General features: G+C 31.4%; 1 protein-coding gene across 3 annotated transcripts in view; it reads right to left on the minus strand.

Annotated features, from left to right (window-relative positions):
- The window catches only part of LOC100742823, a 31,245-nt gene extending 16,741 nt beyond the window's left edge, over positions 1–14,504 (minus strand). Inside the window, exons 1-2 of one of the 3 annotated variants that reach the window (XM_012382778.3) lie at positions 14,138–14,504; positions 5,687–6,427 (exon numbers count right to left, since the gene is read on the minus strand). In XM_012382778.3, the coding sequence (XP_012238201.1) occupies positions 5,687–5,960 (274 nt within the window). In that variant the 5' untranslated portion in view covers positions 5,961–6,427; positions 14,138–14,504. The remainder of the gene's footprint in view (positions 1–5,686; positions 6,428–14,137) is intronic. The other 2 variants (XM_003487624.4, XM_024366019.2) reach the window with 2 other exon arrangements.
- Between the last annotated feature and the right edge of the window lie 214 nt (positions 14,505–14,718).

The raw sequence follows: 14,718 nt of genomic DNA on the forward strand, positions 1-14,718 counted from the left end.
GATTCTACGCGAAAAAAGAAGTCGAAAATATAGAATACAAATTTTTCTTTTTTTTTAATTTTTCCATCGAGACAACGATCTACAGTGAGGTCCGTTATAACGTACCGCACGCGTACCGAGCGAAAATTCAAAGTCGATTTTCTCGAAAACAAAGCCTTAAACGAAAAATTTTTATTCTATATTTTCGACTTCTTTTTTCGCGTAGAATCACCCCCTTTCCGCTTGTACCACCAGTTACCAACCACCCTGTATAAATGTAAATCATATAGAGGGTTATATAAGTATAAGATTACAATTACATAAGTTTAAGGCACCAATTAAAAAACACGTACAAGTATATGAGATACTCTGATTTTAAAGGTAAATTAAAGAAGAAAATTGTCTTTAATTTTTTAAATGTGGAGAATTTTAAACATAGTCTTCAAAATTAGAAAGCAATCTATATTATTACGATATTTGAAAAGTTTAGGAAACCTTTTATTGCAAAGAATTATACATATAAATGGTCATGTTCGTTTATTTTCATTTTAGAACTTGATCCTTCTAAAACATAGTAATCAACTTTTTGAAACATCCTTAAAACAATTATGATTCACAATGCAATGTGAAAGATAAAATGAGTGTCTTCTTAAAATATATGAAATTGGTTTAAGGACTCTCTTTTTCTACAACGAAATTCACTTTTGTCCTCTATACAAATAACAGAGTACACATGAACATTGAAATAATTGTATTCATTAGAGTGTCGCCAGAGAACATCGAATAACAATGAATTGCAGCGCTGCAATTCTCTACGGTTTGCAAACCCGCGGAAAGAGTTACACAAGTATGACTTTCTAAGTGAAATGTTTTCACTTTTACGCCGATTTCTATGCAGTTTGGAGAAATGTATGCTCGGCCGGTCAATGGAAATTCGTGTATTTTTCATGTATAGAAATCCAAACCAATCAAGATACTACGCGAAAGTGGAAACCGCATCATAACATGTTCGACTTGCTTGTTTATGTACTATATGATAATTTCAAAAAGTAAATGTTTTCTAATGCTATTGCGGACTCAATGATCAGAACATCAAGGATTCAAAAATTTAAAGATGGGCGCTTGCAAGGAAAATTGAAAAACAAGAACAGAATGTTAAAGAAATGATTACATTCGTATTCAAAAGCTTTGGTGCTCTTTAATACTAATATTTATAAAACAGTTCAAACTAAATGACCTTCTGCCTCTTATTTAAAATAAGAAAAAATGATGAAATATATGGGATAAAAAATATTTCTGAAAAATTCGATTCGACAGCATATCGTGATCAATTCGGATAAACAAAGTCCTAGACTTGATAAAAATATGGATCTTTTGCGATTGTCTGTAATAAATTGTTCATATTTAAATAAACTACAGGTTGTTATTATCTTCTTTATTACATTATTATTTAAATAAGTACAGAATTACATAAGGAAGAAATAAATATTGTAATATCTGTTTGTAACAATAATTATTAAGAGAATAAATGCTGCTGACGAATAAAAATTAATGCAAAAATTGCTTGTTAAAAATTATCCACACGTATGAAGATTACTTCGTTCTTTTTATAAATTATTTATTCATTTTTCCCACAGGCTGATTGTATTAACATTTGAAACTTCAAAAATTAATTAATCTGATTAAAAGACATTTTGAAATATTCCTCCTAATAAAGAAAAACTACTTAAAATAATTACCGTGTTTGATATTTGCAAAATAAAGTATTAATTGTAAAAAAAAATAGCATATTCAGTACGTTTCAGCATTTCTGGTGTAATTTCTGTGATACGAACGATTTTGAGAACTAGATTTTCCAGCAAATAATTCCCTAATTGAGTGATATAAATATGTATCATTAAACTAAAAATTAAGTAGAGTACGTGTTAAACTAATTTTATAACTGTATTTTGTACTGTATTTCTATAATTTTGTTTTTGATTCTCTTTCTCTCTTCCCTTCCCTCTCTCTTTCCCTATTTGCATTTCAGTCATTAAAATATTCCGACTTTTCGATCGAGATATCTTTTTTCCTCATTTCGTAGCAATCAATATGGATTATTATATCATCAAGGATGATGAGCAACAAATGAACCTGTACTTATATGTGTATTTACATGAAATTAAATAACTGATCGCTATTAAGGATCACGTTTAATTAATCTGGAATTCGCTATTTGTTGATATTGAAACGGCTGGCAAACACGTTTGCTGTGAATTTATAATGTTATTACATAATTGGATTTAATCCGATGAAACAGGTTTTTCCAGTCATTTAGATTTTAATCGATTTTCGACTATCAAAGTTATCTTGTTATTATCCAGGTATGTAAATAATACACAAATAATGTGTCATTGTTGAAAATTAGATTTGTTAGAAAAAATTACTGATTGTATTTTATTTTATAATATACTGTATGTAATATTGAATTAATTATCCGTTTCTTAATAAATTTTGATGTTAACATTATTTACAAACGTCTAATTAACTTTCTAAGCAATATTATCTTGTCTAAATGGCTAATAATCGCAGAAATTTATTTGAGAACTTGAGATAGAGCTGTTGATAAAAGAAAAAGCTACCACTTTATTGCTGATAAAATTAAATATTTGGTTTTCTAATGTAAAATTTGCATATAATACAGCGAAGGAAATTTAACATTTTTGTAGAAAGTATGCAGCTTCTCTTTAACGATAATCTAACAGTACTGAATAACATGTTTATTAAATTTATTATCTACTTAATTTTATTATTAATTTAAGAAGTCTTGGAATAATTATCAAAGTAATACATGTATAAAAAATTATATTCAAACGTAGATTCTATTGGATATCAAATACGCCTCTCAAGTATGTTTACTTCTCCTTGCTATACACACGTCATTTAATTATTTGTCTCTAATATCTTATTCATATGTCACTTACGTTGCACAATCCTTTGGAAAAAATTTTTACCGTACATATACTGGTATCATTTTAAAAATTGCTTTGCACAAAGTATATAATATATATAATATATCAATTTTTATATTACATATTGTGTATAAAATATACAGGGTGGTTGGTAACTGGTGGCACAGGTGGAAAGGGGGTGATTCTACGCGAAAAAAGAAGTCGAAAATAGAGAATAAAAATTTTTCGTTTGAGGCTTTGTTTTCGAGAAAATCGACTTTGAATTTTCGCTCGGTACGCGTATGGTACGTTATAACGGATCTCATTGTAGATCGTTGTCTCGATGCAAAAATTAAAAAAAAAAAATTTTTATTCTATATTTTCGACTTCTTTTTTAGCGTAGAATCACCCCCTTTCTGCTTGTGCCACCAGTTACCAACCACTCTGTACGCATATGTAACAGACAGGGAATAATAAACGTATAGGAATGCTTATATGTAATTGAATTAGTTGTATATACTATAACGAGTTTTATTTCTGTTCCTTGTTACAATATAGGATTTAAAGATACATTTCTTGTACCTTGGAGATTTTATAGATTGTTATAGAACAGCTTTCAGGCTATTGTTTCGAGTAATAATCAGAAAATATCATAATAAATAATATTAATTTGATACGATACTAATTATATATTTGATACCATTGAACAAATTTTTCTGTAGCGCGTTCCAATCTATTTTCTTATCACAGAATTCAATAATTCCAGAAGTTACTTTCTGATATCAATCACAAAAGTGTGCCTTCTGCAAATTTATCATACTCTGCAAATAAACATTGATATACTAATAAATGTTTAAAAGTAAAACTACGTTTATAATACATTAGTACCTTATCCAGAATAATTATACGCTTTCACGAAAATATTTGAACACTTATCGCAAACTGTTATGTTCATATTGTACGTTGAAAATCATTAACATTATAAGATGCCGCTAACAGTATTATATCGAATAAATTTGAAACCAATCTAGAAATGTACATAGGAGTTACAAGATATTTATCGTGAACATGTATTTAGTAAAAACTTAGTATACAACATGAAACTATCTTAAGCAAGTATTAAATATGATCCCGCTGAATATTGACGCTTATTGATATAATGGATAATATTATTGAACGTTTAAATACTTTTATGGTCTCTGTGAACTATAACTCGGGTATTCACAAACAGGAAGCGACTTCCGATGTCGATAACGTTTTGATATGTTGTTAAGATGGGGACTGTTAATCATTAAAAGATTATTATTAAAAAAAGTTTACACAAAAGTACGTAATTTTCCGCATACCATTTATATTTAATAGAGCGTGAATAACCGAGACCTTTTTTCCCAGGTAACCCAGGTAATCTAGATTTGACCCAGATCTAACTTAAACTCATTTCGAATTAACTTAAAATTAGATTTGGGTCGGGTCAGATTAGACATTTTTTGAGTCTATCCTTTTACTTATTGATATGTAGTGGCACAGGAGTCAAAGGACGCGAGTCGAGAGCGACTCATGCTGTTGTTTTGCCTCAAGACATTGACTCAGCCTTGATGCAGAAATGTAATGATAAACAAACTGCGGGTAAAACAATGTCACCGCTACGTGCAACCGTCGAATCAAGACGAATTCGAATTTTCCGACTTCTCTCCGACCAGTATAAAACGACACACAGTATCACACAGTATCGTACAATACCTACACAGTATCTCTGAGTATCTGCGAGTATCACGAGTATCTAACAGTACCTACAATATCTTCGAGTGTCTACCGAGTTACGCGACGAGCATTTACGAGTATTTATTCCGCGATTTTATTCTGCGATTTATACTTTGTACTAACGACTCACGTATACGGCTGTATATTAATTTATTATTCTAAATAATAACATAATAAAAACTTCACGTACCAACGTCCCCTTCACATAGACATCTACACATACTACAATATCAAAATACAAAATAAGTTTAAAACAAACTCTTTTTGATAATAACTTTTTAATAAGCGGTGACCCGCAACTATATGAAACCTTTACAAAACTACGCAAGGTGATGACCTTGGCAACATATTAAAAAATATCATTTAATTGTCACATATACAGGGTGGTTGGTAACTGGTGGTACAAGCGGAAAGGGGGTGATTCTACGCGAAAAAAGAAGTCGAAAATATAGAAAAACAATTTTTTTTTTAATTTTTCCATCGAGACAATGACCTACAGTGAGATCCGTTATAACGTACCGCACGCGTACCGAGTGCAAATTCAAAGTCGATTATCTCGAAAACAAAGCCTCAAACGAAAAATTGTTATTCTATATTTTCGACTTCAGAATCACCCCTTTTCCGCTTGTACCAGCAGTTACCAACCACCCTGTATAATATGCTGTACTGTGGCGTTTCAATCAGGTTTATGTTCTCACATTAAAAAGGTTTTTTGTCGATAAACGCGTCAAAGGATGTTTGTACCACCATTTACCGACCACCCTGTATATTCCCAGGTTTGTTTCAAATTTTACGAATATAATCATGACAAGCGAGTCTGCCATTTATAGCCAATACTAATTAAAAATTCAAAATGTTTCGTATAGCACGTATAACTATAGTATATAACACACACATATTCTTAAACGTGTCTATAGGTGTGCGAATATTTTTTTATATTATTATATTATTTCATATATGAAATATGAAATAATTTTTGAAATAATTATCCATAAATGTGTCAAAGATAGACTTACCAAGTAACAACTGTCCGCAAGAAGTGAACATCAGAAGATTCGAATCATCTTTAGGCTCCGTACTCCTCAGTTTCTGTCGATCATCCGGATGTTGCTGTGTTCGTGGTTGTTGTTGTCGTTGCTGTTTCTCAGAGATAAGGATCTCCTTCGAGTGCTTCGACTCCAAACAACTCTCCGGCTTCAAATCCGATGCGCACGACTCCTTCGAGTCCTTCGAATTACTCGAATCCTGACTTCTGACCGTCGAATCAAGCGCAATCGTCGCGTTCTCCATGCTTCTTCTTCTTTCTCCCGTTAGAGGCGTTTTAATGCATCACTATACACACCTGTTCCTTCCTGTTTCTTTACCATGCAGCGTTCCAGGAACGTTTAGTTATTTGCTCTTGTCTCTCATGAGCTTCCTTTTTTATTTAACTCTCTCTTTTTCTCTTTTTCTTTCTTCTATTATTTTTCTTTGTGCCTTGTATAAAATATTCGTATTTTATTTGATCTTTTATATCTCGTATATTTGTTTAAAACAATCTAGGAACAGCTACTATATTTCTCTTGTTAGTTTTATTTTAATAATCATTTATTATAAATTGTATAAGAGTTAGGATTAAAATAACATTTTTGGAGGAATCGTCGCTTTTTCTGATTGGTTTTGCTTCGAAGCGACACTTTGTATCCTGCGATCAGGTAAAGGTCAATAGACGCCGAGGTCGCTGATCCGGTTAACACACTCCGTTGAATCCCAATGATCTGTAAATTAAGCAAGCAACAACTGTGTTGATAATCATTCAACAGTATCGAAGTTGCGGTAAGAGGAACGTTCGATTTCTACCGAGGGTTAGTTATATCATGGCGTAGTATTTTATTGAAATATACTTTCAGTATAAAACAGCAAAGAACGAGATAGTGAAATCAACTTGGTTTCCATCAGCAACGACAAATGATCTCGTATACAGAAAATTATAAGAACAAAATATATAGAGTGTACAACGAAATAAAAGAAAACATGGTAAATTCATTTTCATTAAGTTGCTATTTAAAAGGAACTTTAATATAAAATATTAAATTGCTCCATATGAAGTATCTTTTATTTGAAGTTTGGATTTGACGAATTAATATCGCTTATTAAATTTTATCCTATTGTCAATTAACGATATATTACGGAAGAGTAAATTTGTTATATACCACGTATATTCAATGTTAAGAAGATTTATAGAAATAAAATCTTATTATTAGAATAACCAGAATATTCGGTTAATTTTCCTATACGAAGAAAAGTATCGTGGCAGCTGCTAGAAACGTCCTCTAGTTTACCTAAGCAATTTTTTGATGCACAGTTCGTTAAAACAACTATAATAATTTCATTCCAAGAATTTGTTAATTCTAGAATCGATAATTCTCGTAAATCTGGAATAATGGAATTAGTTATATATACATATACACACGAAGAAAATCTAAACAGGAATACAGCTTTATCATATCGAATTAGATAATCGTTCGATTAATAATATAAATTAAATTACTCATACTAGGCCAATCTTTTTAGTCTAATTTGAAATATCTAATTGTTTTGCCTCTTTTTTAAAATTTAGTTTTGAAATATAAATTTTTCTCTGTCTTTTTTATTAGAACTTTAATAGAACTTAATTAGAACTTCAGAGATCTTTCAGATATTTCTCTTGCACTATTAACTCGTTGTTTATAAAATTAATAATTCATGTTTCAACGGAATAATTGCTGCAAAGTAGATGATTCTAGAATCATATATAGTGGAGAAAAAAATTTTTTTCTCCGATATTCCAATTTTATTTTTGATACATTAGACAGATTTTTTCCATCTTTGTATTCGCTGGTAATAATTAGAGCTATCTTCGTATTTAGTTGTAAAAAAAAAGTTATTCAAATATTTCTATTTCATCTTTAACTTGCATGCAAACATTCTCAACATTTAAGTCAATTAAAATAACTTATCCATGAATGAATTAACAATTGCGAATCATTTTATTTTATTATACAAACACAACATTTTTTTTAAACGATCTCCTAATCTCATTTCTAGCAAAGGATATATTTGTTTTATTTACTTTGATAATGTATTATTTCCATTATTTTTACTTTCATATTTTGTTATTTGTGCTATCGTTATAAAGCCAAGTACGTGTGAAGTTCAATGCCTTTTGCTCAAAAAAGTAGAAATATTTTTAGAATCATAGTTATCCTGCTTAAGGAAAACTTAAAGAATTACAAGAGTAAGATAAGACATTATAAGATATACAAAATAATATAAGAAACATATTACATATATTTAAAAGTACAAGACTAAAGTCTAAGAGTTTTAAAAACTAAGATAAGATATATACATAAGAATATAATATAAATTAGTAATTAATATAAATACAAATTAATATAAATTTATTAAAACTAATATATTGTGTTCACATACAAGTAATGTATTGTTTAAATTTAAAACAGAGTGTACAATTAATGATCGAAGATCGTACCAGGTAGTAAGTTTTATTGCAATAAAAATAACTGATTTTAACAATTAATATGATAATATTATCATTTAATAAATATACGTTGTTCAATCTAAATTAGTCGCTAATAATCTTGCAGTCGATGGAATGTCAATGCAGTCACTGTTATCATTATCATGATCATTGCTATCAATACAAATTATAATGTAATCGAATCATTTTTAAACCAATCGTATTTCGTTAGATATTTACAAGGTTAAAGAAAAGATAAAATAATCGTCACGATTTTTCATTACAAATTTTTATTACAAATTTGTTTACAACATTAACATTACCAATATTCAATGTTTAATCTGAAATTGTACGTTCATTGTCATTTCTTTTGTTCATCTAACTTTATGTAAATTCTTACGTTATCTGATTCATCGGTTTCTCAGTTTTTCTTAATATAAGAATTTACACAAAGTTAAATGAACAAAAGAAATAACAATGAACGTGCAATTTTAAATTAAACTTTGAGATCGGTTTGACCTGATCGGTTTGCGCTGATAATTAGTGTTAAACGTCTTCTTGTTTTGTCAAACTGAAAGCGTGAGATGGCACAGAAATCAAATATAAAAATTCAAAGGCAATAATAGTGCTAAGTATGGCTCGTATTTTAATAAAAGAGAGATAAAGAATAATTGAGACAAGCTGAAAAACTTTCTCGGCAAGCGAAACAACGATATTGCGTGATATTACTTAATAAAACGCAATGGAACGCGTCCTTTCGTTTTTCAACATCGTCTCTGGCGATAGCTCAATAAACTCGGCGTCGCTGTTACCTGAAACGCATCGTAAATCGATCCTCTTACGTTTGTTGGCTAAGAAAAATACCACGCAGTGCTCAATGTCTGTAAATCAAGTACAGTTAAGACGATCAACCCGGAAAAATTCTATACTTCGTCATGTGCAGCGACCTTGAAGTAACATGAATTCGACCTTCTTCCATAGACGAAAGAAGAGATGAAATTAGAATTATAAAACATTTTTTTATTCAATTTATCGGTTTCCATGTAAATGGATTACGATTTTGCAACTTATTTATTCGAGTCTTGAAAATACGATTTTACTAATCCCAGTCTATTTGAAATATTATTTTTTCACTTTTTCCTCTATTTTATCTGCACAGTAATAAAGAATAACGAAATTTGATAAAATATCCAAGAAATTTCACAACGAATACAATACGCTACTTTGAGGAAACAAATATATACAACATCGTCACTAGTTTAAACTCGCAGTCGATGCAACGTAAAACGTAGACGTGGGAGAAGGAGAAAAAGAAGATGAATTTAATTAATGATTATTAACGAAAATTATTCGAAAATTTTAACAATATTGCACTTTACTGTACATGATATGACAGTTTTAATTTTTGTTTGGAAAGAATTTTCATCAGTCGTGACAAGATGTATTACTATAGCAATTGTTGTTAATATATTAAAGTTTGCATTAAAATAAAAATTTTATATATATATATATATATACATAATATATAGTATACTATCTTAACATGTTGTATCTTTGTAGTTTTTCGAGTTCTGAATTTAAATTTAAATACGAATTTTTAAAATACGACTAGTAATAATATCGATCTTTTGAACATATATACAGGACGAAACGCAAGATGCAATTTCTGTTGTGTTTATATCAATGTTCACTACTTCTTTATCTATTCAATTATCGTGCTCTTATTTATTTCACGCATTTGCTGTTAAATGTCTGATATTCAATAACAAAAGCGAACAATTTACGTGGCCCGTATCCGTCGAACAACTCTCTCTTACAAACTAATTTTACTATCAACCAGGTAACATTTAAATATTCTCTATTCACACAATTCGCCCACAACCATACTTCCGTATTTCACGTGATTAATTAACCAATTAACTGTTTCCAACCTACTTAACGCTTTTGGCATAATACGCGCGTAAATTCATTCGTAAAATTTTAGAAAACGTTGCGTCGTTGAACGACGTTGTTCCACGATGGATATTTCACGGTAGACGAAACCGGCGGCGGTGTGTACGGTAAATTTCTGACCGGAAAAGGATCCTCGGCGCAAGCACGATGAGTTGCGAACAAGCACGCAACAGAGGCCTCGCTGCTAAATGGTGCAATTGTTACAAGCGGTGGGATATGAATCGGTCAACAGAGTAGTGGTTTTTCACCTGTTCGTGGCCATAATATCATCGGACGACGCGAACAAGAACTTTCACACGTAAACGCACAGCTTTACAGTTATGTACATTGTTAGCTATGCGCTTGTTTTGCCTTATGCTGACGGATGGCACAATCCACTATTGGATTGAGTCGTTGCATTAATTTGAATGCGGAATACTCGTATGTAATTGCGGTGTAATTATTTGCACGGAATGCAGTGGAATATTTGATGAGATTGGATCGAGGCTCTGACAAAGAGAAATTGAAATCGAAACAAAAAAGGAAGTTTCCCATTGTATATTAAAATTAGCTTATACAAGTTACAAGTGTCGGGATACTTTGGTCGATCTGTGATAATAATATGCAATGGTACGTCTATATACAATTACAATTACAATATACAATTTACGTCCGTATCGCGTGTCTTATATAAGACACTTTGAAATTTTATTAAGACTGCAATAAGATACTGAGATACGACTAGAAGAAAGCAGTCTGAAAACGCGTATAAGCAAGCTACAAGATATTTACGCATATTGAAGCATATATTTAGTATAACAATTAGTCATCTTAAGCGTACAAAAGTAATTAAGCATTATAGTAGAATAAATAGTTTTGTGCTCTCTGCGAGATATAATATCGTAATTGTACTAAATATCTTGTCATTTCTATGTACACGTATACGTATATTCCCAGAATTGTTTCAAACTCTACCAATATGGTCATGATAGTCGAGTTTCATAACAGTGCTAATGAAATTTCATAATGTTTCGCACAACATACATACTATGCTCGTAACAGGTGCCTACAAGTTTCGAATGTTTTCTGCACAGAGGATTAGAATTGTTTATAATATACAGGGTGGCAGGTAACTGGTGGTGCAAGCGGAAAGGGGATGATTCTACGCGAAAAAAGAAATCGAAAATAGAGAATAAAAATTTTTCTTTCGAGGCTTTGTTTTCAAGAAAATCGACTTTGAATTTTCGCTCGGTACGCGTGCACTTTTTCACGTCTTATTATAACGGATCTCACTGTAGATCGTTGTCTCGATGGAAAAATTAAAAAAAAATTTTTATTCTATATTTTCGACTTCTTTTTTCGCATAGAATCACCCCCTTTCCGCTTGTATCACCAGTTACCAACCACCCTGTATATGGGAGTGTTTGTAATACAACATTAAATTGATATAAATTATTTTATAACTCTGATTAGTATTTTTGCATTGAATTACATGAATTTGAAAATTGTTACGTTATTTTATTGCTTTTCCTAAATTAGGTTGTTGCAACTTTTTCATTGATTCTTTACAGTCGCATCAACCACTATAATAACTTATTAGCCACTTAGTTGAGATTATAGATTGAGTTTTATAATTTTTGGGAATGATCGATTCGTTGTAACAATTTTAGCAATTACAATGTTTGATTAAAAGTTTGTAAGATACCTTTAAGCAGTAGAATATTTTTGTATTCATCTTTGAATTTTTGTATTAATCCAAAGGGAGAAAACAAATTTTTTATTCGACAACCTGTATTCCCCATTGTAATGTTTTAAGAAGCAAGTAAATGTTGCGTGATAAAATATGTAGTTTAGTATATTATCGTCTTAAAAAATAAATAAATTTTGCACGATGAGATATATATTCCAACATATTATTATTTAACTTCGAAAAATGTAATGGAGATAGATATCAATTCAAACATAACTTTCACAGAAGTTCGAAATTTAGGGGTAACATTGAAATGAAATTTAATAAAAAGGTTGAACGGAAATTTTCATTGAAAGAGTAAGATTTTCATTATAATCGTCCTTCACATATTCATGTAACTCTTTCAGTAAAGTACGAAAAAGAAACTGGCTTTGCAAATTTATTAGGAGTATTTATCACGCGTAGAAAATGATTTGCGTACAAGTGTAAATCTAGTCTAAAATATTTTACACAGATCTGCCATCTAATTAGGCGAAAAGTCGTTCAAATTATACTTCAAACCATTTTTACATATAATCTCATTGTTTAGTTGAAGAAAATGATTCATACGCAATTAAGGATTCTTCTAAGAATAGCATACGCACATTTTTTACTAAATTATCGCAGAAAAAAAGAAGATTGTCCAATGGTCTAAGCAATTATGTTTCAAGTCATTTCGCGTAGTTTATTGTCGAACTATAATAAATTATTCATACATAGATACGTATCTTTCGCAGAATAATTTATACAGACCTTTCACCAAATTATAAGGAAAATTGTACCAGAACCAAATCCACTATTCTTAAATTACCTTTTCCATTACCGAGGATCCACCAACAATAAATCTTGTCTTTTAAACTCGATAAAGATCTTTCCTCGATTTAAGAAACTTTCTTCGATCAGCAAACCTGCTATATCTCGAATATCTCACGCGATCTTGTTACTTAGCTTAAACATTTATCAATTATCTACGGTTGTGTTATCTCTTCCCTTGAAGATTTTGAAGGTAAATTATTTTCATAAAAATTCATGACAAACTTTCTCTAAATAATATAATAAATTCCTCTTATCTTCAAAGTTACAAGATATCTGAAAATTGAAATCTTATAGGATCTCTCGATCAAATAAAATCCTTTGATCATAACGATATCCCTGTTCAATTTTCTAAAGATTCGATTGTACATTTTCTTTCTTGATACAGTTCATTAAACATTTATATTAATTTATTATATCACAAAATCAAATCTTACAGCCGAATAACTTCTTCAGATCATTTCAAACATGGAATACTTTCTATGTCGGCTTACGAACGTTTTCTACTGTGAATCTATCACGCTGTCAAAATTAATATATTGAACAGGGTATTTATTGTTTCTTAATTTCACAAAACTCTATCTAATCTAATTATTAGTGGCTCATTAAAATTTCCTTACAACAATTTTCGTCAGTAAATTATATTTCATACAATAACACACTAAACCTTCTTATAGTAGTTTACTTCAACAAGAATTCGTCAATTATTAATAACTTTATTAACTTCTCAAACCTGTAAATTTCTCGTTTCACAGTTCACTAAAATAATAAATATCATATTTATAATCCATAAACTTACTGCCTGTTGAAATTAACATTTCACACGATCCCATTATCTGGCTTAACAAAACCTTCCCAATGATAAATCTTTTCAATATAATTCACTAGATCACAATAAGACAACATCTTTTTCTTTATTATTCAACAGTCTACGTAGTTGTTGAAATCAAAGTTATAAATGAGAATCTCTCTTACCATTAAACCGTCTAAAAGTTAGAACTAAAAGTTGACACGATCTAATTTCTTGGCTTGAAACGTCCCTAAAGATCAGAAATCTCTTCTATTTTACAATTTCCTCTTTTAAAGTGAGCGACAATTCTACTCCATTTTCTCTGTCAGAAGAACCCTCCAAATCATCCCCAATCAAATCTCTTTCTTCACCAAATTAACTATCGCACCTCTGATTCTGTCACCTTCGAACTCAGCCTCGGATAAAATCGCCCAATCTTCGCAAACGAAGCATTTCTTCGTCAGAAGAATCTCTCACTATCCGGTGAACGACCCGTCAAACGATTCGTCAAAACACGACAACATCAGAAACATGGAAATTGTCGCTGCATTTGGAAGTTTCGGATTGTCAGCTAATGGAAAAGCATCTTTTTTTTTTCGAATGTTAAAATTGGAAAATTGAATTCTAGCGACGAAATGTCGCGTTCCAGAACACTGTGCGCTCGTAGGTTGCAGACGAGGTCGCAGAAGACTCGCGAATGAACGTACCAGGTCGACGTAGCTCGTCGCAGTTCCTCCTTGTCATCACATGATCCGCCGCAAGGGATCGTAACACACTTCACTGATCGAACGTCACGCACTTATATGTTACGGTTACACCTGGTCCAGATCGCGGTCAGACACTAGGAACGAAAAGGCAAAAGACACTTGTGCAAAGTGAGTTCGACTTGTGATACTCTTGTACGACCGGCTTCTCGTACATCCGATCGGTGACTGGAGCGTGTTGGCTCGCACGGCACAGTTCGCGACTACTACTCTCCTCGCGCCTTTCTCCGTCTCTCTTTCTTCCTTTGCATCAAGGTGTAACACCGATGATCACCCCTCTACCTTCCCGACCCTCTCTCCGTGGAATAGCCGTCGTTCTTTCTACCGTGGAACACCCCGAAAATTGCTCAACGAGCGATCAGCGATCCTTACGCGCTAGGTAAATCGCGGCTAACGCGCGCGCCGGATTACCGTGGGAATCGAAGGCTTCCGGCTGTAAAGCTTGCTTTTCATTCTAATTACGTTTGTAATTACACTAAGGATGTCTGTGAGTTCTTTATGGAATTTAAAAGTGAAATGCTCTA

This window comes from Bombus impatiens, unplaced genomic scaffold (genome assembly GCF_000188095.3).
Source record: "Bombus impatiens unplaced genomic scaffold, BIMP_2.2 scf_0174, whole genome shotgun sequence".
Lineage (NCBI taxonomy): Eukaryota > Metazoa > Arthropoda > Insecta > Hymenoptera > Apidae > Bombus > Bombus impatiens.